Source organism: Sciurus vulgaris (assembly GCF_902686455.1).
Source record: "Sciurus vulgaris genome assembly, chromosome: 17".
Lineage (NCBI taxonomy): Eukaryota > Metazoa > Chordata > Mammalia > Rodentia > Sciuridae > Sciurus > Sciurus vulgaris.
The window spans coordinates 49,567,249-49,593,820 of NC_136478.1; the positions used below are offsets into that span (position 1 = coordinate 49,567,249).

At 53.2% G+C, this 26,572-nt stretch overlaps 1 protein-coding gene across 2 annotated transcripts; it reads left to right on the forward strand.

Moving 5' to 3' along the window:
• Positions 1–1,271: 1,271 nt before the first annotated feature.
• Positions 1,272–24,805, forward strand: CATSPERG (cation channel sperm associated auxiliary subunit gamma). Of its 2 annotated transcripts, XM_079117388.1 has the most exons (28): positions 1,272–2,437; positions 2,525–2,578; positions 7,312–7,456; positions 7,564–7,690; positions 7,847–7,916; positions 8,696–8,851; positions 11,683–11,854; positions 13,124–13,261; positions 14,533–14,592; positions 14,753–14,875; positions 15,388–15,438; positions 15,536–15,665; positions 16,210–16,321; positions 17,306–17,464; positions 17,550–17,659; positions 18,475–18,688; positions 18,992–19,054; positions 19,145–19,343; positions 19,478–19,596; positions 19,810–19,890; positions 19,986–20,042; positions 22,152–22,308; positions 22,533–22,596; positions 22,709–22,804; positions 23,020–23,109; positions 24,092–24,184; positions 24,276–24,375; positions 24,465–24,805. In XM_079117388.1, the coding sequence occupies exons 1-28, from the start codon at positions 2,180–2,182 to the stop codon at positions 24,747–24,749; spliced, it is 3,483 nt and encodes a 1,160-aa protein (XP_078973514.1). In that variant the 5' UTR covers positions 1,272–2,179; the 3' UTR covers positions 24,750–24,805. The 2 variants fall into 2 exon arrangements, with proteins under 2 accessions (XP_078973514.1, XP_078973515.1); XM_079117389.1 differs by lacking the exons at positions 23,020–23,109; positions 24,092–24,184; positions 24,276–24,375; positions 24,465–24,805 and having other exon boundaries at positions 22,152–22,312; positions 22,709–22,805.
• Positions 24,806–26,572: the final 1,767 nt, after the last annotated feature.

Consider the following 26,572-nt stretch of genomic DNA (forward strand, 5'->3'; position numbering starts at 1 on the left):
CCACTGGGGACTATTTGAAGGCATTCCTAGCACAAACTTCCCCATTTCCAGTGCCCTCCGTAGGCACTTACCCGGACGCTTGAGCCCCGCCCCCAAACCTTAGCGTCGGTTGGGAATGCGCGTTACGGTGGAGACCTGGCGTCACGCAGGCTTGCCTCGGGAAAGGCGGAAGTTGGTTGTGGAAGTGCGGGCGGCCATTTTGAGACTGGGCAAACCGGGGCGGGACAGGCGCTGCCAAGCAACGGTTGACCGGTTTTAACCAGGTGAGTGGTACCGCGGGGCCGGGAGAAGAGGGCGGTGCCATCCCAGGGGGGATGCGGGGGGCGGGGAGGGGCTAGTAACGGGAGGGGAGGGGAGGGGGCGGTAAGGCGGGGAAAGGCAGGGGAAGGCAGGGAAGCGGCAGAGAAGGGAAAGCGAGAGGCAGGAGAGGGGTGGAGAAAAGGCGGGGCGAAGAGCAGGGCGTGGTTAAGGGCAGACGCAGGGCGATGAGTAGGGGCGGGGCTAGGAGAGGCGGAGCTTAGAGCAGGTAGGTGTTCGGAGCATGGAAAAGGCTGGAGAGCAGAGGTGGAGGGGGAAGGTGTCGCGGCTCGAGAAGGGGAGGTTTGAGAAGTCAGCGCTGGCGTGGAACGAGGAGAGGGCGCAGGTCCAGGAGAGGTCTCGAGGCGAGGGGAAGGCCCGCGGCGAAGGGAAGGCCGGTGGCGAGGAGAGATCCAGGGTCGAGGGGACGGCCCTTGGCGAGGAGAGATCCAGGGCCCAGGAGAAGCCCCGAGGCGAGGAGAGATCCCGTGGCGAGATGAAGGCTCGCTTCGAGGGGAGATCCTGGGGCGAGGGAAAGACCCGTTTCGAGAAATTCCGTGGCGAGGAGAGATTCCGGGACGAGAGTAAGGCGGGTGGCGAGCAAAGATGCCGTGGAGAGGAGAAAGCCCAGGGTGAAGTAAGGGTCTCTAACGAGAAGGGGTGGGGCGAGGAGAAAGCGTGGGGCGAAGAGAGACCCGGTGGGGAGGAGAGGGTCTCTAACGGGGCGTGGCGTGGCGAGGAAAGGGGGCGTGGCGTAGAAAGGGGGCGGGGGAAGAGGAAAGGGCGGGGCGAGGAGCAGGCGCGGGAAGAACAGCTCGCCAAGGACCAGTGGAAAGGGAGGGTCGAAAAGCAGCGGGTTGAAGAACCGGGTCGGGGCAAGGGTAAGAAGCAGAGTGAGGAGCAAGCCCCAGGCAAGAAACAGGGTCGGGGACAGGGGAAAGGGCGGGGCGTGGTGAAGGCCCGAGACAGGGACCCGGAGAGGGACGATATCAAGGGTAGGACCCGGTTGCTGAGCAAGGCTCGAGGGAGGAGAAAGGGACGGTGCGAAAAGAAGGGTGGGGGTCGGGCAAGAAACGATGGGAGAGCCAGGGGCAAGAACAAGAGTGTGATCACAAGTTGGAGCAGAAAAGGAGAAAATAGGAGGGGTTCGGTCAGAGCGAGGAACAGAAACAGAGACTTAGTGAAGAGCAGGGGAGGAATACTAAGAGCGGGCGGAGCAAGAAGCAAGAGCGGAGCAAAGTTACGGGGAGAGACGAGGAGGCGGGGCGAAACGAGATATCCAAGTAGGGACAGGGCCAGGAGCAAGAGCGGGGCTGGGGCCCGGAGCAAGTGCTTGGTTGGGACCAGGAGCAAGAGCAGGGCTGGGGCCCGGAGCAAGAGCAGGGCTGGGACCAGGAGCAAGAGCTGGGAGGGATCCAGGAGCAAGAGCTGGGAGGGAACCAGGAGCAAGAGCTGGGGCGGAGCCAGGAGCAAGAGCTGGGGCGGAGCCAGGAGCAAAAACTGGGGCGGAGCCAGGAGCAAAAGCCGGGAGGGTTCCTGGAGCAAGAGCCGGGAGGGATCTTGGAGAAGGAGCCGGGAGAGAGCCAGGAGCAAGAGCCGGGAGAGAGGCAGGAGCAAGGGCGGGGGCAGGGCCAGGAGCCGGGACGGAGACCGGAGCAAGAGCAGGGGCGGAGCCAGGAGCAAGCGCAGGGGCGGAGCCAGGAGTAAGAGCAGATGTGAGACTGGGCGTAAGAGCAGGGTCCGAGCCAGGTGTAGGATTGAAACGAAGTGCAGGAGCAGTAGCAGGGCGGGATCATCGAGGTCAATCCCAAAGTGCTGTCTTGCACGCCGGTGTTGATCCCCGCGTTCTCCAGGTTCTAGCTACTTTGTGCGCTACCCAGCCATGTCCCCTGCCAGCCCTGTGTGGCTAAGAGTCCGAGTCGTGAGGGTGCTGTGGGCACTGCTCGCGGTGCTACCGTGGCCGTGGAAGCTGTGGGCACTCATCCACAATTTCCAGGAGTGCACTTGGCAGGTTGCCTTGAACAAGTTCCAGAGGGTGGGCGAGAACTTAGAGAGTGATCGCTTCCTCCATCAAGAACCGGTAGACACAGTGCGCAATGTGTTCAACATGTTGGTGGACTCACCCATCGACCGGCGCGAGGTGAGGGATCCAGGATCAATTGAACCAGAGGGGTCCTGAACCTGTGTTCCACTTGGCTCTGCATATTTCACTCACCTCTCTTTGCAGAGATACTTGGGTTTTCCTTACTACCTGAAAATCAACTATTCCTGTCATGGACAGGTGAGTGGGTGTAGTGAGGGGTTGCCTGATTCTGTCAGCCGCAATTTCTCTGTCTTTAACTATTTATTTATTTATTTGTTTGTTTATTTATTTATTTATTTATTTATTGGACTGGGGATTGAACCTAGGGGCCACTGAGCCATATCCCCAGTCCTTTTTATTTTTTTAATTTTGAGATGGGGTCTTGTTAAATTGCTTAGGTTCTTGCTAAATTACTGAGTCTGGTCTCAAACTTGGGATCCTCCTTCCTCAGCCTCGAGTCACTGGGATCACAGGTGTGTGCCACCATGTCAGGCTCTCATCCTTTTAACATTTGAATAGTGACGATGCTATGAAATCCTGGGGGCCTTAAGGATTCAAGAAGATTATGTACGGACAGTTCCCAGTGTCCCCCTAGGGATACATTAGGTGCCTAAAAGTCAGGTAGAATCTTTTTTTTTTTTTTTGAAGTAGAATCTTATGCGTTTGGTTTTCCTTTTCCTTATAACTAATGATGTTGAACATCTGTTCATGTACTCGACTGGCCACTTATCTCTTTTTGGAAAAAATGTCCATTCAGGTCTTTTTCTTTTTTTAATTTTGAGGCAGGTATCACTAAGTTCCTGAGGCAGTCCTCAGACTTTGGATCCTTGTGCCTGTCCTGCTGGGATTACAGGCAAGGGCCACAGCACCTGCCTTGTTTTTTGTTTTTTTCATACTAGGTTTTAGACTTGGGGCCTACCAGATGTACAGATCTACATCCCAGTCTTTTTTTTTTTTTTTTTTTTTTTTTTAATATAATTTTGAGATAGGATCTTTCCAACTTGCCCAGGCTGACCTCAAACTTGCCATCTTCCTGCCTCAACCTCTTGAACAGCTGGGATTATGGGATTACAGGTGTGACACTTACCCATTTAAATTGTTTTGTTGAGTTGTGAAAGTTGTTGTTTTGTTTTGCTTGCAGCACTGGGGATTGCCCAGGGGGCGCTCTCTACCACTGAGCTACATCCCCAGGCCTTTTTAAACAATGTTTTATTTCGAGATAGGGTCTTGCCTCACCAAGTGCCCAGGCTAGCCTTGAACTTTCAATCCTACTGCATTGGCCTCCCAATTAACTGGGTTTACAGGTGTGTGCAGCACACCTGGCTGTAAAATTTTTTTTTTTTTTTGTACCAGGGATTGAACCTAGGGGAGATTAATTACTGAGCCACATCCCCAGCCCTTTTTTATTTTGAGACTGGTTCTCTTTAAGTTGCCTAGATTTGTTTTGTTTGTTTTGTTTTTTGGTATCAGGGATTGAACTCAGGGGCACTTACCCACTGAGCCACATCACCAGCCCGTTTTTTTGTATTTTACTTAGAGACAGGATCTCACTGAGTTGCTAGGACCTTGCTAAGTTTCTGAGGCTGGTTTTGAACTCGTGATCCTCCTGCCTCAGCCTCCCGAACTGCTGCGATTCCAGGCCTATGCCGCTGCACCCAGACAAATGAGTTTTCTTCTGTGGTTTGTACTTACGGTGTCATAAGGCTTTGCCTAACCAATGGTCATATAGACTTTCTCCTATATTTTCTTCTAAGAGATTTTTAGTTTTGACTCTTACATTTAGGTCTTTGATCCATTTTGAGTTATTCTGTGTAAAGTGTGAGGTAGGAGTCCAACTTTTACATGTGAGTATCCAATTATCTCATTACCATTGATTGAAAAGATTATTCTCTCCCCATCGAATTTTCTTGGTACCTTTGTCAAAAATCAAGTGGCAGGGCCTGAGGTTGTGGCTCAGTTGTAGAGTGCTTGCCTAGCATGTGTGGGGCAGTGGGTCTGATTCTTAGCACTGCATATAAATAAATGAATAAAATAAAGGTCTATCAACATCCAAAAAAACCAATTGGCAATAACTGAAAGACTATTTTTGGGCTCAATTCTATCTGGTTGATTTATATGCTATTCATATGCCAGTACCATATACTCTTATTATCATAATTTTGTAATAAGTTTTCAAATTGGGAAGTTGGAGTCCTACAACTTTGTTCTTCCTTTTCTATATATTTTTTTCAAGTAAGGTTTTTGAGGATAGTAGAGTATTATGGTTCAGAACTTCACCACCTAGGTTTGCGTCTGTAATCAACTAATGTTCACTTGGAAAAGTACGGTAGAAAATACAGTTTGTTCATTGTTTGGGGGCCAGGCTGCCTGGGTTCAAAGTCCAACTCTGCCACATAAAAACTGTGTGATCTAAGTCAAGTTATTTAACCTCTCTGTGTCAAAATTTCCTCATCCTTAATAATGTTATGATCATAATCATATCCACTTCATAATATGATTAAACATATATGAAACACTTAGCACAGTGCCTGGTTGATAGTAAGGGTTCAGTGAATATTAGCAACATATTACTAAGTGTTTTACCCCAAGAATCTTCTCTTCTTAGCAATAAAAGTGTGGAAATAATACCTCTTTCTGTTCATTCAACACCTACTATGAATGAGGCCTTTTTTTGTTAGAAGTGGTACAGTGGTATATTAATCCATTTTCTGTTACTGTATCAAAATACCCAAAGTTGGGTATTTATAAAAAAAAGAGGCTTATTTAGCTCACAGTTTTGGACACTGAAAGTTCAAGATGATGGTGCCATCTGTTCAGCCTTTGGTGAGGGTCACCTTGTCTGTGTCACAACATGGCAGAGAAGAGGGAAGATAAACTGTTGTGTGCAGAAAAGACCAATCCTGTGGGCGAGCCTGGCTTTATGACACCTCCCTTTCTTGAGACTAACTCTGGGAGACCAGCATTAATCTCTTTAAAGAATTAGGTCCCCCAAAGACCTTATCACCTTGCACCGGTTCCACCATCTGCCAGTGTCACCACGGGGGCCAAGCTCTGAGCACACGAACCTTTAGGGAACAGCACACTTAAAACCACGGCAGATGGGAAACAAAACGATCACGCTTTTCTTGCAGATTCAGTCTACCAGGAAGCAACCCATGAGTCAATCAGTCAATTTTGTAGAGAAATGTGAAGAAAAAAATAAAATGAGGTGATACTTTAGAAAGGAGAGGGGGCAGGCTGGGTGCAGTGGCGCACACCTGTAATCCTAACTGACTTAAATGACTGAAGCAGGAGAACCACAAGTTCAACGCCAGCTGGGCAACTTCTCAAGACCTCATCTCAAATTTCTTTTTGTGGAAGGGATTGAACCCAGGGATGCTTAACCACTGAGCTATATGCACAGCCCTTTTTATTTTTATAGACAGGGTCTTGCTAAGTTGCTGAGGCTGGCCTTGAACTTGTGAACCTCCTGCCTCAGCCTCCTGAACCGCTGGGATTACAGGCATGTGCCACTACCCCCGGTTGCAAGACCCCATCTCAAAATAAATAAATAAGAAGGTCTGGGGATGTAGATCAGTGGGAGAGTGCCCTTGGGTTCAATCTCCAAAAAGAAAGGAAAAAAGGCAAGCAGATGGCCACTGTCATGGGGCAGTGACTGGGAAAGGTCTCTCTGAAGAGGCTTGAGCAGAGGATGAAAAGAGGCCACCAGGAGGGGGACGGGAAAAGCATTCCAGGCTCAGGGAACTGCCAGAGCAGTGGCCAGGAAATAGGAAAGAGGTGGATGTGTAAGGAGCCCTGAAGAGGCTCCTGTGGATGGAGCAGAGCTAGCAGGAGGAGAGAGGCCAGGGAGGTTATGGGGAAGGTGTTTTTTTTTTTTTTTTGCGGTGCCGGGGATCGAACCCAGGGCCTTGTGCTTGCGAGGCAGGCGCTCTACCCACTGAGCCGTCTCCCCAGCCCTATGGGGAAGGTTTCTAAGGCCTCATGGGCCATGGTGAAGACACGGCTTTGCTCTGAGTGACTTGGGTCTCAAGAAGGCTCTGAGCAAGCCAGGCACAGTGGCGCACGCCTGTGACCCCAGTGCTGGGGGAGCTGGGCAGGAGGCTCACAAGTTCCAGGCCAGCCTAAGCAACTCAGTGAGACCCTGTCTCTAAGTGAAATACAAAGTAGGGCTGGGGATGTGGCTCAGTGGGTAAGCGCCCCTGGGTTCCATCCCCAGTGCCAAAAAATAAAAATTAAAAAAATAAAGAAGTCTCTGAGCAGAGGAGGGGTGTGATCTGGCTGGGCCTCCTGGCTCAGGTGGGAGCAGGGAGACCGTGAGGGGCTGCCGCCATTGTTGCCCTGACAAGGAGGGATCCCTACCCCACCAGCACCCACTCCCCTGGGCCTGGGAGCCTCGAGGCAGGGTCAGAGACAGGTGGAGGTCAAAGACCCTGGCCAAGGCGTCCCTTGATGAAGGTTCTGGCAATGGCAGTCTGACTGTGAAACCCTTCCCCCTTGCCCCACTCCTCAGCCCCAAGCCCGAGTGAGGCCTTCTGTCGGGTGCTGCCAGGCGTGCCTGTGCTGTTGCTCACACGTGACACTTCTGTGTCCCTCCTGCCACTGCCCTCAGAGCCCTGCTGGCACATCTGCGCTGGAGTCCAGAGGCTGCGGCGAGCCCTCCCGCTGTGCTCTTTCCACTTCGCCTTGCTACCCTCCCCAGACACCCCTGCACACACCTTCTGTCCCAGGCCCACCTCCGACTCCCTCCCTGCTCCTCCTCACCTGCTCCATCCTCCACTCCAGCCCCGTGGTCTGACCTTCCCATGGTGCACAGCCTGCCCTCCCCGCCCCACCCAGGAATACGGGCCACTAAAGGGGGCTTGAGGCAGGGGGGACCCAGGGGGCCCAGAAACTGTCTTAGGGATCTGCCTGTGGGGCCATCTCTCCCTCAGGACTCCGAGGACCTGGTCCGCAGGGGCCACCTGATGGGGCTGAAGCCTCTAGTGCTGGTCACTTTCCAGGCCCCAGCCAACTTCTACCGCTGGAAGATAGAGCAGCTGCAGATCCAGATGGAGGCAGCCCCCTTCCGCAGCAAAGGTGGGCCCCCTGGCTGGGGAGGGCGTGCAAGGGGCTCCCCAGGGTGTTCTGGGGCCTGGAGGGAACTCCCGGGAGGCACCAGTACCTCTGCCCCCTTGTGCCAGCAGAGCCGTGCCTCGCAACGGAGGTGTGTGTCATGAGCTGGTACACGCCCATGCCCATCAAGAACGGCAGCGTGGTCATGCGCGTGGACGTCAGCAGCAATGGCGTGGGTCCCATCATTCCCAACCAAAGGTGCCTTTGCCCGAGGCCGGGGTGGTGGTGGGAGACATTCTGGGAGGAATCCCTGGTCCCATCCCCAGGGAGCCAGGCAATCCGGGGAAGGTAACCTCTAGCTGTTGGGTTAGCCCCTGAACCGGCCCTGCCCCACCTGCCCTGCACGTGTGCCAGGTTCCATGTGAATATCAATGGCTTCCTGAAGATGGAGGGAGACAAAGTCCAGTTCACAGTGGGAGATGAGGTGAGGGGCCCCTGCGGGCAGCCAGAAAGGTAGAAGGCATGGGTTCTGGACCGACCGGGCCTTGGCCAGGTGCCCCACTTACTCCCAACCAAGAGGACCTCTCACCAGGCCCAGGAGGAGTGCTCTCCTGGGGGCACCAGAGCTAGCCTGGGGAAGGTGCTCTCACGCCCACTTCAGTGAGGCAAAAACAGGCCAGGAAGGGAGGGGACCGTTCGCCCATAGCGTCTCTGCACGCACATGTGGAAGGAGATTTAAAACTAAGCCTGACTCCTGCCCCGTTGTCTTCATCACTGTGCGTGCACGTCCTGAGTGCTCAGTGCAGCACTAAACAGTGTGACCCCAAAGGGCATGAAAATCAAGTTCATTTCATTGTAGGTTAAAAGATGGCTAAGCACTCTGGAGGGAAACCCAACAGGCCGAAGGGAATGGGTCAGTTCAGGAAGAGAGTGCCATGTTTAATAGAATCAAGGAGGGCCTATTGAGAAGACTGAGGTTTAAATAGAACTATGGAGGAGGAGAGGAGGGGTTCACATTTATGCTGCAGCAAGGTCATCTCATACAGGAGGAACAGCCTGTGCAAAGGCCCTGAGGTGGCAGCGCGTCTCGTATATTTGAGAAGCAAGGAGGAGGCCAATGGGGCTGGAAGAGGGTGGGGAGCGTGGTGGGGAGTAAGGTCAGGGAGGCAGTGGGGGCCACGTGGTCAGGGCAAGGATTGGCTTTCCCTGAGTGGGAGCCATGGGTGAGCAGTGCTGAGCAGCCCTCCCGTCTCTCCCTGGCAGCTCTTTGATCTGAAGCTCAGATACTTTGTGAATGTCCCATCGAGACCCCTGTGGTACAATGTGGACCAGTCACCCGTGCTCATCCTGGGTGGCATTCCCAACGAGAAGGCCCTCATAATGACCAGCACCAACTTCAAGGAATTCTCTCTCGTGGAAGTGAGTGGTGCAGGGCAGACAGCAGGCTGCGGTCTCTGGGAGGGAGCGGGGACTCAGCCCTCGAATGGGGGGCCTGCAGAATGGGACCCCAAAGATACCAGTCCCCACCAGATAGCATGAAGGAAGGTTCTACTGCCAGGTGACCCAGTTTCAAATCCTAGTCCTCCCACTTCCTCACTGACCCTTGGGCAAGTTACCTCCCTGGCTTCAGATTCCTATCTATGAAATGAGAATAGTATTTACATTTATATTTATTTTTTAAAATCATTGTGAAGGTAAGTTAATAGCATCCATCACGAATGGTATATGTGCCTTAGTGCCTTCTACACTCAGGAAAATTCAGCACTGACTTACACCTGGCCCTGAAAGTTTCAAATTAGGAGTCACAGGCCCATATTGTCCCAGAATGGGGAAGAAGCATCTGAAGTCAGGTTCTTGGGTTTCAGTGGCAGAAACATGTTTGGATGAGTTACTGCAGCCACCCGCTGAGCTACAGCCCTGGTTGGTTTATGCAGAAAAATGGATCTAGTGGGTGGGTGCACGTAAGCAAATTCCCATTCCATCCGTGACCGCCATCCAACCGCCCAGCCAGAGGGGGCTGGACACCACATGGCTGCTAAACCAGGTTACCAGGGAGTATGGGGAGAATACTGCCCAGAATGGAGGAGGAGCCTGGAGCCTCAGTCACACAGGAGGCAGGAGGGTCCCCGAGCCCAGCAATTTGAAGTCAGCCTGAGCAACATAGCGTGATCCTGTCTCAAAATAAAAGAGAATTAAATGAAAGAATTCAGGACTTCTCGCTCAGCCTGACCCAGGAGTTTTAACAACGTCGCCACCAAGCCTGGGTTTCTCTCTCCATCTCTTGGACCTCATTCCTCTGTCTTGACTTGTTCAAAATATTTCTATCCTCTGGCACCAAAGGCTGTGGGGCCTTGTCTTCCTAGGACCACATCCAGTGGGAAAGAGCTTCCCCTACATGCCCCAAGGCTCCCTCCTGGTGGCTCAGGCATTTGTTCCCCCAACGTAATCCAGGGGAACCCAACACAGTGCTTTTGAAATTGAATGAGTTGGAGCTGGTGTGGTGGCGCACACCTGTAATCCCAGCAGCTCAGGAGGCTGAGGCAGGAGGATCGAAAGTTCAAAGCCAGCCTCAGCAACTCTACGAGGCCCTGTCTCTAAATAAAACACAAAAAAAGGCTGGGGATGTGGCTCAGTGGTTAAGCGCCCCTGGGTTCAATTCCCTGTAACCTCCCCAAAATTCAACGAGTCAGAACCCCCAATCTTTGCTCAAAAAAAAAAAAAAAAAAAAAAAAAAATCCAGCCGAGCCTTAGCTTCCCTTTTGCTCATGGATGTAGGAGAACAGGGAAGTGCAATGAGCATCTGATTTCACAAAGGAAATCTTCCAGAAAACAGCGTCAACCTGAACGTTGTCAACAGGACTGCAGGTTAACATGGGGACTCATCAAAGCCACAAGCTTTTTATGCCGGAAACTGCTGCAGCAGCCCCCTTTGGGCGGCTGACAAGACTCTTTTGGGGATGATATTTTCAGGGACTCTTCTGATGTTAATAGGGGAAGAAGTGGGAAATTCACTGTTTTTTCCTTGACTTGCTGGAATTTCAGCAGCACAGCCTAGAGTTTTGCTTTGATTTATACTTTTTACTGAAAAACATTAGAAAATTCCGTTTTAGGGAAAATTTTCGGACACACCAAAGGAGAGAAGGACAATGAACCCAACCTTAATAACTAACAACATTTTGTCTTTTTTTCTGAAACATTTATTATTATTATTATTCCAGGGATGGAACCCAGGGAGACTTAGCTACTGAGCCACATTCCCAACCCATTTTTTATTTACTTTTTATCTTGAGGTAGGGTCTCTCTAAGTTGCTGAGGCTGGCTTTGAACTCGCGATCCTCCTGCCTCGGCCTCCCGAGCCGCTGGGATTTCAGGTGTGCACCACCGCCGCGGGCTTTCCTCTTTTCTCGCTGTTTGTGCTCGTGGTGTGGGGATCAAACCCCGGGTTTACACCGCAGCCACATTATTGTTTCAGTGCCAGGGATGGAAGCTGGGGCGCTCTGTCATGGAGCCACATCTCAGCCCTTTTTATTCTCGTTTTAGACAGGGTCTCACCAAGTTGCCCAAACTGGCCTGGAACTTGCAGTCGGCCCGCCTCAGCCTCCTGGGCCATCAGGATCACAGGCGTGTGCCACCGTCCCCAGTTTATTTATTCTTATTTGCCTCCCTAAGGTTGCCATTTCCGTAGTCGTGTTAAGGGTTCAGCATATGAATGGGGGCAGTCCATTCTGTACTAGTCCATGTTGCCTGTAAGCCGGTGGTGAGCTCTTGATTAAACTTGATTTAGTCAGTCTCCCAGAATCTAAGAACCCTCCACTGTCCTGCTGTTAATGATATCGTCAGCATTAGTAATTAACTGGTCACTAGATTCAGGTAGTATTAACCTGACAGTTAAGTTAAGGTAGAGCGAAAGTGTGAGCATGAGATGTTTTACATCCACATGGATACAGCCTTGACTGTAGTGAGGGGCACAGGGACCGCTGAGTGCCGTTGGGCATGCTGTGCACTGCTCAACTCCAGGGGGTACATAATACCCAAACTGGCTCAGGTCTCTCATCTGCTTTTCTGGCCCATGTTGGAGATGTTTGGCCTCCAACGTGCCGCTGTAGGGTGAGCAGGGAGAGCACCCTGGGGAACTGCATGTGTCCATCCCAAGCAGTTAGAGCAAGAACCACCCCACCCCGACCCCCAAGGCAGGACATGGGGCTGAGGCCAAAGTCACCAGCTCACCACTAGCCTCTGCTCCCCTGCAGTTGAGCATTGACAGTTGCTGGGTAGGTTCCTTCTACTGTCCCCAGGCTGAGTTCTCAGCCACCATCCATGACGCCATCTCCACGGAGAGCACGCTCTTCATTCGGCAGAACCAACTGGTCTACTACTTCACAGGCACCTACACCACACTCTACGAGGGCAGCCACAGCAGTGGTGAGGCTGGGCAGGGGCCGCGCCTGGGGTCCTTGGCACCTCAGGCAAGGGCACCCACTGTTGGAGCAGCTGGGAGGGCCAGTGGGGTCATCCGCCGGGACCTGGGACTGGGATTGCCATGGTGGTGGGGAGGGAGCCACCCCTGCCCCTGTACCGAATCATCGCCAGCCTGAATGACCTTCCCCAGCCTCGCCAGGCGGGGCACAGCCAGGCTTCCCCAGGCCTTCCTGGAAATCGTGAGCCACCTGAGGGAAGAGGGGGCATGAGAGGGATTGGGGAGAGCCTCGTGCTGGGCAGGGAGATCCTGGGAGGCCAACCAAGAGAAAGACAGCCTAGGAGGCCATGTGCGGCCAGACGGGCACTGCAGCAGCTGAGCGGAGGGAAAGAGACCGGTCCAGCCTCCCCCGGGTCTATCAGCCCCCACAACCAAAAGAGAGATGTCAGTTATGGAGTCATAGAAAAATGGGCTGTGATGTATGTCACATTCGCTGATACATGTCCCCACGTCTTCATTTTCTTCCTTTTTTAGGGTCCTTTACTTTGTACCAGGGATTGAACCCAGGGGTGCTTTACCACTGAGCTACATTCCCAGGTCTTTTTGTTTTTTATTCTGAGGAAGGATCTCACTAAGTTGCTGAGGCTGGCCTCCAGCTTGTGATCCTCCTGCCTCAGCCTCCTGAATCCCTGGGATTACAGGTGGACTCCACTGCACCCAATTCTTATGGTCCTCTGACAGGGGGAGGAACCAAATTAAAATTGGCATAAGCCAAGGAAAATGGGTGTGTATTGGCTTACATAGCTGATGGTTGGTTGGTTTCAGGCACAGTTGGATCCAGGGGCTTGCTGTTACTGCCAGTGAGCCGCCTCTTGTAGAGGCCATGGTGATCCTACCGTCTCCCAGCAGTTGTATACTTCTGTGTCCCTCAGTGGCCCCAGGAAAGAACATCCTTTTGTTAGTGGTTACAGGGTGGAACGGTCCGATTTTCCCACCTTGGTCATATATCCAGTTCAGAACCAATTAATTGCTGTAGTCAGGAGAGTCCAAGAGAGGAGTCTGCCCAATCTGGACCTGAGGGACGGAGGATGGTCAGGGAGATTTTCTCAAAGATAGCTGGTGCCACTGCCCAGGGCCCCCAAACACCACACTGAACATGTGTCCCAGCCAGAGAGGATGGTTCATAGACTCACTGAGGCCAGCAGGATGAGACTGGGGGTCCCAGGCACTGGGTCCAGCAGCCTGGGCCTGAGCCCTCCTGCTTGTACCCCCAGGCAAATGGGTTCGCGTCCTGGCCAGCGAGTGTATCAAGAGACTGTGCCCCGTGTATTTCAGTAGCAACGGCTCTGACCACATCATAGCCCTGACCACTGGCAAGCATGAGGGCTACGTCCACTTTGGGACCATCACAGGTGAGGCCTCCCCGTGCCCTCCCGACTCAAGTCCTCGTCACTTGCCGCATGCCCTCAGGACAGGTTCCAGGCTGTGGGTTTGTCCCTGGGGGGAGGAGGGGGGCTGGTTATGCATTTGGACAGATAAGGTTTGGGAGGGTGTATTGTGTATCTCATGATGCGTTTAGTTTCAAAGGGCAGAAACCCAATTTAAAAATCATTTGCTGGGCATGGTGGTACACACCTGTAATCCCAGTGGCTTGGGAGGCCGAGGCAGGAGGATGGCGAGTTCAAAGCCAGCCTCCGCAACTTAGTGAGGTCCTGCCTCAAAATAAATGAAGAGGGCTGGGGATATGGCTCATTGGTTTAGTGCCCCCGAGTTCAATACCTGGTACCAAAAGGACAAAAAAAATCATTTAAGCACAAAGAATTTGTGTGTTTACATAAATGAAAGAATGGGGCCCAGCTTCTGGCATGGCTGACCCAGGGACTCAGAGGTGACATCCTCGGGACTCCACCTCTAGGCAAGCGAATGTAGTATAGTAACTACTTACTGCAGGTCTGGGGAAAGCCTGCTTTATCATAACCCGACTGCATGCTCAATGATGGTACTCATACCTACCTCTTTTGGTTAATATAAAGATTAAATAAATTGGCATATGTAAAGGCCTTAGGCCAGGCGTGGTGCATGACTATAGTCCCAGTGACTTGGGAGGCTGAGGGAGGAGGATCATGAGTTTGAGGTCAGCCTAGGCAACTCAGTGAGACCCTATCTCAAAAAAAATAAAAAGGTCTGGGGATGTAGCCCAGTGGTAAAGCACATCTAGGGTCAGTCCTCATTCACAAGCACGGACACACACACACACACACACACCCTTAGAACAGTGCTAGGGACACAGAGTGCTATGGAGGGGTTTATCATTATTAGCCCCTTGATTTGCCTTCATATTTAGGTAGAGACTCTGCTCATGATGTTTAAAGATGACCCCCAAGAGATCCGGCTGGGCAGGTGCTTCACCCCGGGCAGGTGTTCCCTAACACAAGCCCGGATACACTGATTGGTCTGCTCTGGGTCACATGCCCAGACAGAAGCCCATTACTGTGACCCAGGGAGATAGACATACTCTGATAGGCCAGGTGTGAGGGCCAGAGGGTGAGATCTGCTCCCTGGAGTCCCAGGGGCTAAGGGACAGAGGCTTGGGGAAGACAGGAGGGGGAGCTGGTTTGGTGGGCTGCAGGCAGACCAGAGTGGGACAAGAAGGGCTGAGCATGGACCCTACCTTGCTCCACAGATGGCCTTGTGTCCTTCGAGTTGCTGCCCAGGAATCAGTCCATGTGCCAAAGGATCCTTGGTATCCATCTCAGATGGGCCTGTGGCAGGAGGGCGGGACTGAGGGTGTGGGAGGGAGGAGGGGTCACCGGGCAGGAGCAGGAAGGCCGGTCTTGGGGATGGGTGGAGAGGAATGTGGCCTCACAGAAATGGGGCCACTCGACTCTCCCCTCCCACCTCAGCTGACAGATGCTCCATCACCTGGGCCACCTTCATCTCGGGAGAAAACACTCTCATTCTGCTGGTGGAGATCTACTACCAGAAGAGTGATGAGAAATACTACCAACTGGCCAACTACGACCTGAGTACCAGGGCGATGGCCGAGGGAAGCGGGTGGCAAGGATCTGGAGCCCAGCTGTGGGCCACCTGCCCCTTACAGAAGGGCACTTGCTAGATGAGGGCTGGAGTGGAGCACAGAGTAGAGGCCAAGTGGGCTGCAGACGCTGAGAGGAGCCAATGGGACTGGAATGAGGGGGAGCAGACAGGGACCCAGACTGGAGCGGTAAGCAGAAGCCAGGTCTGGAAAGCCCTTTTGCCCCACAAGAAGATTTGACTTGATTTTACCTGCAGTGAGACTAGGGCTACCAGATACAGTTGTACAGGCCGTGCACTGCACAGATCCCCACCTGCAAGCCCTGGGCCTAACAGAAATATGTCCTCTCAGAGGCAGGACCTTTTTATAGTTCACCTCAAGAAATTCAGGCCCAAGTGGGAAGCCAAGGGGAAGGGTTTTCCGGGGAAGTGGGGAAGTTGATGGTGTGCTTGCTGCTGTTTTGAAAGCTCGCTCTCAGATTTTACCATGTTCTCCCACCTATAGCAACTAACGAGATGAACATCCTCTATATGGTGCCACAGTTCATCCCTGATGGTACGAGGGGATAGCAGGGATGCCTTCCCAGGAGGGTGGCGGCCGGAAGGAACCCAGGCGCCCCCACCTCTCTGCTATACTCTCTTGCTTTGGTCAGCTCGGGGCCTAGAGTTCCTGATGATCCTGGGGACGGAGACCTACACCAACACTCCCATGGTACCCAAGGGCTTGTTCTTCAATGTGTACAATAACCTGCTCTTCATCTGGGGCAACTTCCTCCTGCAGAGGTAGGCCCTGTCACCCGCCAGCAACCCAGGCGTGCGCTGCCTGCTCAGCCTCACTAAGAGTGAGGGCCCTTTCTGAAGTCACCAAGCCTTCAAAGGATGGACAGATCCAGAAGTTACCAGGACAGGGATGGGGGAACAGGGGTGGGGAGCTGTGCGTGTGTGCTTATTATGGTGTCTGGTGCATGCTAGCCAAGCACTCCGTCTCTGAGTAGAACCCCAGCCCTGCGAGCCCGCTCTTAAAATGGAATCTTAGGGTGGGACCCAATGTTTGTGAGCAATAGAAAAACATTTTCTGGGGTCAGTTTAAGATTCCCCATCTAGCAACCCTTGAGGAGACGGAGAGATGGAGACAGGGCAGAAGGTTACCCTGGGGATATAAGGTGGGGACAGAAGCTAGAATTCCAGGCTCCCTTGGTGCTTGTTCATAAGGCTAGTGGAGAATGGAGTCAGCGGGTCCTATGTTGTACAGGCCTGGGCCAGGGAAGCAGGCATGCGGGACGCCAGCTGTCCCGGTGCCCTGAGTTCCCCAGATCTGCCCTTGCAGTTACAACACAGAGAACTTCCTCTACCTGGCGGACTTCCCCAAGGAGTCGACCATCAAGTACCTGGTCAATTCTTTCCAAGGGGATGTGGCTATCGTCACCGAGACTGAGGAGGTGGGCTGCCCTGCCCCTCTCCCTGCTACCTCTCTGGCCACCCCCAAGCCCTCCACCCTCTGGGAACCTCGGGAAGGACAGAAGAGGCTCCATTTCTAACTGAGAGTCCCGGAACTCACACACGTTTGTAGTTTTGGGTGCTGGGACTGAACCCAGGGCCTCACGCGTGCACGGCCAGTGCTCTCCTGCAGAGCCACATCCCCAGCCATGGAGCCCTGGAATCCAGACTAGGAGCCTTTCCAAAGTCGCCCAGCAGAGTGGGCCAATGGGCAGTGATCTCATTTCCAGGGGAGGCCACTGTCATTCCACTGTGCAGTAGTTCTTTCCATAAATATTAAACACTTACTATAGGCCTTGACCTGGTGTCAGGGACACAGTGGTGACAAGGTCAGCCCTGGGCCCTGTCCTCACATGGTCACTGTTCACTTGGAAACACAGACCTGTTCCCAGACAGTGACAGCTCACTGTGGTCAGGATGGCAAGGGGAGAAACAGCACCCAGAGAACCTGACTTGCTCTGGGTGTGTGCGTACCAGGGAGGGCTTCCTGGAGGGGGAGAGCCTGCAGGCGGGAGGGGTGCCCCAGCTGAAGCGCAGGAAGGGGAGGTCTAGAATCAGATGTGTGGAGAGCAGCGTCCATCAGTGTAGAATGGGAAACAGGCCCAGGGACTGGTGAGACCCTGGAAGCTACCCGGAGTGAGAAGGTAGAGGGCTGAGCCCTAGGAACCCTGTTTTCAGGGGGTTACGTGTTAGGGATGCTTCAGTTGCAAGTGAAAGAAACTCCAGCAGGCTGAAGCAGTGAGGGAGGTGATCGTGGCAGGGCTGGGGGCTGGAACCAGCCTCCAAAAGTAGAGAGAAGGCACTGTGGGCTCCTCAGGTCCTTCTCCAGGAGGTGACTCCAAGCTCGCGCCTCACCCTGGACTGAGGGAGAGGTAGGGCAGGAGGTCCCCATGGCCTGCACACACATCTGTCTGCTGGGTCCTCAGATCTGGTATCTCCTGGAGGGCACCTACCAACTGAGCAGGCTGTTCCCGTCCAAGGGCTGGGACATCCACGTCAGCCTGCAGGTGATGAAGCAGTCCTCACTCTATGCCTCCAACGAGACCATGGTCACTCTCTTCTATGAAGAGGACAAGCTGTACCAGGTGCCAAGCAGGCCTTCTCAGGGGGTGCACATGGGGGTGGCAAAGGGGGCTGACACCAGCTGACTTGGCCACTGTGTCTTGGCAGCTGGTATATCTTATACAAAAGCAGCAGGGCCACCTGGTGAAGAGGCAGGTGCCAGTGGAGAACGTGCTGTTGTACCAGCAGTACGACAAGTACCACGTGGAGCCAGAGGGGTGAGAAGGCTGGGCCGCACCGCTGGCTGAGAGCTCCCGTCCTGGGGATGGGACCGAAGCCATCCCAGTGATGACCTGGGGCTGGGATGGGGGAGCTCAGCACCTGGAAGCTCAGAGGAGGAACAGCACCCACGCTGGGAGGAGGGACATGAGCTCTGACCTGAAGGCTGAGGAGGAATTAGCCAGGTGACAGGTGGAGAAGGGCATTCCATGAGAGAGGCGTGGGGGACAACCGTGCAAAGGCCTGAGGCGGGAAGGAGTTTGGGTGTTCAAGAACAGAGAGAAAGTACTAGCCAGAAAGAGCACAGTAGTGAGGGGTGAGGGGTGGGGACAAGATGAGCACGGTGTTCACAGGAACTTGGACTTCATCTTGAGGGTCACGGGGATCCATGGATGGGACTAAACGGTGGGATAGAGAGCCAGATTTTACCACGTGTAATAATGATCCTTCTGGTCACCTGCAGAGAGGGTGGGTCAGAGGAACCCAGGGAGGCTGCTAGAGATGAGAGTGGGGTGGGGGGGAGATATGTGGCTGGGACTGAGGAAGCAATGGGATGGAATAGACAGAAGGTCAAGTCAACAGGCAAGTGGGACTAACCATAGAGGGGAGGGGCTCTGGCCTGAGGGACAGCCCAGGGTCCAGAGGCCTCTGGGAACTGAAGAGGAGACGAACTGAGGCCGAGGTTAGGGCTGGATTAGATCTGGGGAGCCAGTAGAGCAGAGGTGGGAGGCTGAGGCCTGGGGAGGCTCTTGATGCACTGAGCGTGGATATCAGCTGTCCACCCACCCCCCCCCCGCCCCCGACTGCTGCCCAGGAATTTCCGAACGCTCATCTTCACCAACTTCTGCCCGTTCGAGGTGATGCGCCTGGGGAACCTGCCTAACCCACAGGCCTACACGCGCCAGGAGCGCTACCTGGCTCGGCCCCCGATGGTCTTGAATCCCTCGGGCTTCCACACCGAGAACTCACTCGCGGTCTATCAGGGTCTCGTCTACTACCTGCTCTGGTTGCACTCCAAGTACGACAAGGTGGGCCCCTTGCAGGACGCTGAGACCCCACCCAGGGGGAACCCGCCTAGAGGGCGGGCCTGTGCAACGGAGCGCAGTCGGGTTGGTGTTCGAGGTCCAAGGGCGGGGCCGGCTGGCGAAGCTGCTTGCAGAGTGGTTTTGGGTTGCGGCGGTTGAACTGAAAGCCAGATTTGGGGGCTGGGGTACCTATCTTCTGCTTTGGGTTATGGGCTGGAACCAAGACTGGGAAGGAGTCTGCGGCAGCCGCTTGACTAGGGATGGTCCCTGTTCCCTCCCCTTCACGGTGTCCCACGGTCTCTGCAGCCTTACGCGGACCCAGTGCACGATCCCACCTGGCGCTGGTGGAAAAACAAGAAACAGGACAAGGTAAGTGCAGAAAGTTGGCAGTGGGAAAGGGGCAGCGCTCAGACACCCCTGAGCGGGCGCTGATATCGCGGGGCGCATCCTGTCCGCCAGGATTACTACTCTTACCTGGCGAGCAACTGGCTGAGCGCGGGTGGCGTGCACATCGACATGGACAGTTACGAAAAGGTCTACGACCTCAAAGCCTACTACCGGCTGCCCGAGCGCATCTTCCTGGACAAGGGCGCCGAATACCACTTCTCCATCTTCCTGACTGCGCGCGGGCACTCCTTCGAGATGGGCACTGTGATCGGTCTGTGAACCCGGCCCAAGTGAAGGCCACGGGGCGGGGCGAGGGCGGCCCCAGTGTGTTTCTGGAAGCGCGAGTCTGGGGCCCCGGCACCAACCGAGGGGCTGGGCCTGAACCCCTCCCTCTGTCCCCGGCAGGCAGTGTCTTCAAGGTGCGGAGCAGGGTGTCGGTAGGCGTGGTGGTGGCTGACCCCAGCTGCACGGAATCCTTGGTGAAGCAGAGGGTTCTTGTTAAACGCAACTCGGTGCTATTCTTGGTGAGGCCTGGAACGGAGCTGGGATACGAGGGTGGGCACGGAGTTACTGGGGCGGCGCTGGCTTTTTTTTTAATTGCGTAGGAAACGGAGCCCCATTATCATTCTTCTTTTAGTTTCCGCCCACCCCAGCTAAAGTGTGTTTGAACCGTCTCTGGATCCTTGGGCAGGCCTGTATATCCTTTATTTCTGCCTGTTCCTTTTTCCCTACCCCAGGTTACTCTCAGGGATAAAAGCCTTTGCTATGACCAGGGCATTAGTGGACATCACCTCATGAAGACTTCCCTGATGGTCAAGGTGTGGTCCAACCTTAGAAGGGAGGGAGGGGACATGGGATGATGGGAATGACTGGGCCCATTGGTACCACCATCATCACCTGCTCTTACCCACAGGTGGTGGGTTCCTCCGGGTTCTGCTTCCAGAACACACACCTTGGGCCCCGCTTGCAAGTATTGGAGCTTGGGGTGCTGGGCCCGGGAGTGGGAGGGAAGGGGCTGGGTCCGGTTTCGACAGGGCTGATTCCCAATGCTTATCCTAGAATCCCATGGATGCACTTGTAATTCTGTCCCTTCTCATTCATTTGCATCATTCATACACCCACCATGCCCTCCTTTCCTCCATCTGAGTTTCCGAAAGTGAAAAGCTGTGTTCTTTCAGATACTTTTCTGCAAGGAGAAGGAAAGTGTCCCAGAGACAGGGCTTCTTTTCCCAGCTGGCACCAAGGCCCCAGTGACCAGCTTGGCCTTACTTCATTTGCTCACTCACATGTTCTGTGTTGATGCCTTTGGATTCTTGGTTCTTCACTAGTTTGCACGCACAGTATCTCCTTTGTGCACAGGCAAATGCTGAGGCTCAAAGAGGTGCAGACATCTACTCAGAGTAACCCCCCAGGGCAGCTGTAGAGGAGGGAGCTGGCCCAGAGCTCTTGTTCTCCCTGCCCACTCGCCAGCAGACAAGACTCTGGGGCTCCTCCCTCCTGACTTGGAATAACCCTGGAAGTAAAAGTCCACTTGTGATAGCCCCAGACCCCTTGGATTACATGAGATTTCATGTGATGAACTAAAGGAGCAAATGTGGCAGAATCTGGGTGAACGAGGAGGGAGATGGAGAAAGATGAGGTCAGAGCAGCAAAAGGGGTCCAGTTGTCTGGGCCCTGGGGGACTCTGAGCAGAGGAGGGACTCAGGTGTTCACAGGGTCCATCAGGTTGCATGTCATGTAAGGGACAGATTGAGGAGGGGAAGACAAGCAGGGAGACCGGGGAGGGGACCAGGTTGGACAAAATGAGGATGGAGGCAAAGGAGTTGAAGATTTGGGGGAGACAACGGGTGGGTTCTGGATCTTTTGGATTTCTGATCTTTGGTGTGATGTTGGGATGGAACCTGGGGCCTCTGCATCCTAAGCATGTGCTATAGCGCTGCGCTACACCCCTAGCTCTCTGGATCTATTTTGAAGGCGAGAAACAGCAGGATATATTGATGGACTGGATGTAGGTGTGAAAGGGGTTTCAAGGATGAGGCCAAGGCTTTTAGCCTGAACAGCTGGAAGGGACAGAGGTGCCATTTTCCAAGATATGTTCTGGGCAGATTGACCCTCAGATGCCCATTAGACCTCTCAAAGAGTGGGTGAGTTGATAGCTGGAAAGTCTGGCCCAGGCCTGGAATGGAAAATGCTTACTGTATGGCCACCAGCCTCTCTTCCCAGCCACTGTCAAACTGAGACCACCGTCTCTGGATGCCTGTGTCCCTTTGATGGTTGGGTGAAACTCCTGTACCCTTCCCCCAAATGGGCCCAAGGACTCTTCACTCTGAAGGCAGTGTCATCTGGGTCCCTGACCCCTGACCTCCATCCTGGACTCTTGCTTCCCTCATTTACTGAATCTCCTGTAGGTTTGTTGTTGGGGAATTCAAACTCAAGCTTAGACCTGTCACATGACTAGGAGTTCGGTGCTCCGGGGGTGTTAGTGTCAGTGGTTTTACACGTCATGAAGGTTTCAGAAGCCACTCTGTTCTAATTCCAGTTCTACCACTTAACAGCTGTGCGTCTTTGGATAATTGATAAGTTGCTTGACCTTTCTGTGCCTCACTTTTGCCATCTCTGAAACAGGATAATTAGTCTCTACTGTGCAGGGCTGTGTGAGGCTTAAGCAACTTTGATTATGTAAAGCTCTTAGAACATCACTGAGAGGCTTATATGTAGGAAGAGCTACATAAGTTATTACAAATAGTTTCCCTGGGCGTGATAGGCCTATAAACCCAGTGACTTGGGAGGCTGAGGCAGGAGGATCATAAGCTCCAGGGCAGCCTCAGCAACTTAGCAAGGCCCTAAGCAATTTAGGGAGACCCCGTTTCAAAAGAAAAATAAAAAGGGTTGGGGATGTGGCTCAGTGGTTAAGCGCCCCTGGGTTCAATCTCCTATATCAAAAAAGAGAGGGGAGATTGCTTGAATAATAAGGAACATCACTCTGTGGAGACAGCCAGGCAGAGTGGTGGTGTGTGTCAAAGGGACGTGTGCTCCTTGCCCCTGCGTCCCAGCACGAGGCTTTTCTCCTTCTGCTCAGGGCAACCTGATGGTGCCAGTGTTTATCGGCTGTCCCCCAGGCAAGCGCCTGGCCTTCGACATCACCTACACGCTGAAGTACATGCGCCTGAAGAACAAACACTACTACGACTGCATCTACCAGGACCCCGAGATGCCCTGCTTTCTCTTCCGTGACAGTGTGTCTGGTCCCTTCTTTCCACAGTTCACTGCGCTCCTGCTCCCACCGCTCTGCCCTGCCCCGTCTTCTTCCCTCCTTCACCTCCTCGCGGTCCATCAACGCCCCCACCCTCCCGCACCCCCCTCCCCCATCCTCTCTCCTACCGCCCCTCTTGGTCCTCCATCCACTCCTTGGACCAAGTTAATTTCTTCTCTTCCTGGTCTGACCCCTCTGACTCCACAGTGTTCTACCCCTTCTTCTTGATTCAAGATTTGGTAACGGGAGACTCTGGCAGTTTTAAGGGCAGGTAAAAGTGAGACCAGCCTGCGGCGGGGGCATCTAGAGGATGTCGGTGGAGGGATGCAGTACTCACGACCCCAGGCTGGTCCCTATGCACCTTTGCTCTCTGCTCCCGGCAGCTACGTGCTGAAGGTGGTGGGAGGCGGGCGCTCGCTGGACAGCATCGTGGACTACAACGAGGAGGAAATCTATCGCTACAACAGCCCCCTGGACAAGTAATCCCTGCGGGGCCCGCCCACAATCTGTGGTCCTTCCCCGGCAGCCCACGCAGCCAAGCGGGTTTCTTGCTGCAAACCCACCCACCTCTGACTCCCCGCCCCCCGCCCATATGCCTAAGCCCCTCCCCAGATCCCGCCCCGAGTACAGGGTTGCCCTCTGCGCTGACTGAGGCCTTCCTCTGTCCTGGCTGAAATCGCGTGGCCCTGCACAGGACTGATAGCAGTATCTGGACTACAAAGACCGCGGGGACCACCCACGATATGGCCTTCTACATCATGTCTTATGAAAACTCGGGCATTGAGTGAGTGCGCACGGGCCCTTGATCCCCACCTGCACATCAGGCCTACCACCCTTTATGCCTCTGAGAGGCTTCTAGAGCCTGCAGCCAGCTGACTGCCTTTGTGTTCCTCAAGGGAGGTGGGGGCGCTGATCTGTGTGGAGCGGGACCCTCTGTCTGGAACGCTGGGCCCTCCTGCTCTTTCTTCAGTACTTAGATGAGATGCCCTTTCAAGGAGCAGGACTTCTCCCACTGTTTCAGGTTGGGACAGTTGCCTCTTCTTGGCCCCCACTAACTCCCCACCAACGGCCCCCTGCCTATGCCTCCACACCCCATCCCTAACTCCCTGCTGTGCCTCCCCATCCTGGCCTGACCGCTGTGAGCCGTCACTGCCTCTTGTGGGGTCTGTCTCCCTTTACAGGGTCAGATCCTGAATATAGACTCAACATAGTATTTTCTGAATGAAAGAATGAACAAATGAATCATTCATGTAGACATTCATTGACAGTTAAAGGGAAGCATTAATGAATGAAACAGTGAGGGAACAAATTAGCATATAGGGGTGAATATCTATTTTAGAGGCAGTGAAACGCAGGAACGTGCTTCCATGAGTAATCGAAGTCAAATGAACAAGCCCATGGAGTTGCACCTGACAGTGTTCAGCCCATTTATTGAATAACGAATAAGGAGACCACGTGACTGAAGGTGTGGGTTTGTAACTAGTGAGTGAAGGCAGCAAGAGGTGAATGAGGAGATGGCATGCCACAGGTATGAGATCCAGAGTCCAGACGAATGCACGTAACAGAAACAGCAGATGGAGGCTTGAGGACAGGAGGAGCGGAATGAATGAACTAGGTAGCTCTCTTGGATGAATGGATAAAGGAGTTGATGAGAGAAGGCCAGAGGCTGCACTGGGCATGCTCACCCAGCCTGTGTGCGGTGTAGGAAGGAATCAGAGCTTGGCACCCATGGTTGGTAGCACAAGTGCTTGAATTTGCGCTCCCAGGTGGCTGTGTTTGGAGAATTCCCCATGCTATGACATGACCCCCCGAGGCATCTTCCCCCCTGAATTCTACTTCAAGGTGCTGGTGAGCAACAGGTGAGGCGCCATGTGTGGTCAGGTGGGGGGTTGAAGGTGTCCTGTGGGGTGCTTGATTGCTTCCCCAATCTTGGATTCCATCCTCCACCAGAGATGTGGACAACAGCACGTACTGTGACTACCAGCTCATCTTCCTGCTGCACATCCATGGGCTCCCACTCAGTGCCAAGCGGGCCCTCTTCCTTGTCATTGTGAGTGGTGGTCTGGGGCCTGCCCCGCTGGTAAGGCGCGGGGTCCAGTCCGCGGGGTACACACTGTGCCTGCTGTATGGGGCCTGCAGGTTTCCGCCAGTGTGCTCGTGGGCCTGGTGATCCTCTACATCATCATCTGCCTCCTGTGGCCCTATGTGGTGAGGGCCTGCAGCCACCTCCGCTGGAGGATCAATAACATCATTGCCTCGGAATCCTACTACACCTACGCCACGTCTTCCAGAGTCTTTAGCTTGTCATCTCAGCCGAGTTTCGAGGCCATCACCAAGGTCCCCTCCCAAGTAGACACCAAGGTGGAAAACCAAGAGGATCAGCCTAACTTGGAGCCGGCCGAGGAGAAGCAGCCCGAGACCTAAGCCTCCAACCCTCAGCCTCCCTTAGCTCTCTTTAGATATGCAACCTGTCACCTGCCCCAGTTCACTTCTTTTTCAGACTCAAATAAAGCCTCATTTCAGGACCATTAATGAATCCTCATAGGGGTTCATGCTTAGTTGATTTGTTCCAGTACAGTTGCACAGATTGCTAAAATATCAAAATTCAGCACTGGGTATGGTGGTACACACCTGTAATCCCAGCTCCTCAGGAGGTGGAGACAGGAAGAGAAGTATGAGGCCAACCTCAGCACTTAGGGGAGATCCTGTCTCAAAAAAAAAAAAAAAAAAATCAAAATCTGTCTCTACCAGTTAGCAAATAGCTGCTTCTCTGTGTGCCTATCATGTTCCAGGAAAATCCATGGTGAAAGAATCAGCTATCATACATGAATTGTACCATGAGACTAAAGAAAGAAGCAGACAGATCCAGATTGTATAGAATGAAATTCATTGGGGACTCATTAAAACAAGCATGTTTAAGAGCAGCAGTAAGGCTCAGTGGGTCAGAGGGAGAGAGCTTACGTAGCAGTCGAGATAGAAGTGGCTTTCATCCAAACCAGACTTTACCTGGTTTGTCTCAAGTTAATGTCCAAGATGGCAGGCATGTTTCTGATGCTGATGTTGGGATCCAGCTGTAGAACTCCGCACACTCCTCTAGTGATTCTGTTTATTTGAAATGTGCTGCGAAACTATTCTGGGAAAACAGATCTGGGCTCCTCAAGGACAATCATGACAGTTATGACTCAAGATGACTGCCGGATCACTCTGCCATCGATTCCACCCTTCTCCAGCATGTACCAGGCCTCCCTGCTACCTAGCAGGGTCCTTTACGACCAAGGCCCATTGCTGTGGACTGTAGTCTGTTCTGATTGGTTAAATATTTTGAACGCCAACATCTAGTGGCTTAAGGAGGGAACCCTGAGAGGTTAGGATTTTTTAATTTTAGTTGCAAGAGGTAAAAATTTCACTCAGATAGTCTACATAGACATGGTATCATAGGTTCCTCTGTCCCCCACTAGCATTGGTACTGGGGATTGAACCAGAGGCACTCTACCACTGAGCAGTCCTTTTTATTGAATTTTGAGACAAGGTCTGGTCTTGAATTTGCCTGGTTTTGAATTTGTGATTCTCCTGCCTCAGTTTCCCTCCCCAGTCACTGGGATTACAGGTGTGTGCCACCAGGCCCAACTGAGTTTTGTTAACATAAGCTACAGATACAGTTTGAATCAGATATTCTCAATGTCTGCAGGATCCTGGCTTCATTTCTCAGTAGCTTTCCCTGTTCTGCTCTCTTCTGAGTGTGGGTCTCTGACCTCAAAGCAACCATCTTCATCGTCTAAGGCTGCCCATCCACATGTTCTATTGTCCAAAGAAGGGCCTGGGATCCAACGTTGTGAGTGTCCTGTCAGTCTACACTGACTGGATGAGTGTGGGTCACAAGAGCACCACCTTACCAAGAGGGATGGGGGCAATGACTGGTTTAAGCCAATCAGATCTCACTCCCACCTTAATCTTTTGCTCATGTGTCCAGGAGGGCAGTTCTAAGAAACTGTGCTTTCTGGGAGAGAAGAGAATGGACCTGAAAAAAAGAAAGGTACTCCCACACTCTATTCCCTGTCCATCCAGTAGTCTCAATCCAGTCCATCTCCAGGGATTCATTTTTAATTTCTATTTTTTTGTTGTTGTTGTTGTTACTGGGGATTGAACCCAGAGATGCTTTGCACTGATCTACAGCCCCAGTCCCTTTTATTCTTTGAGACAGGGTCTTGCCAAATTGCTGAAGCTGGCCTTGAACTTGCAATCATTTT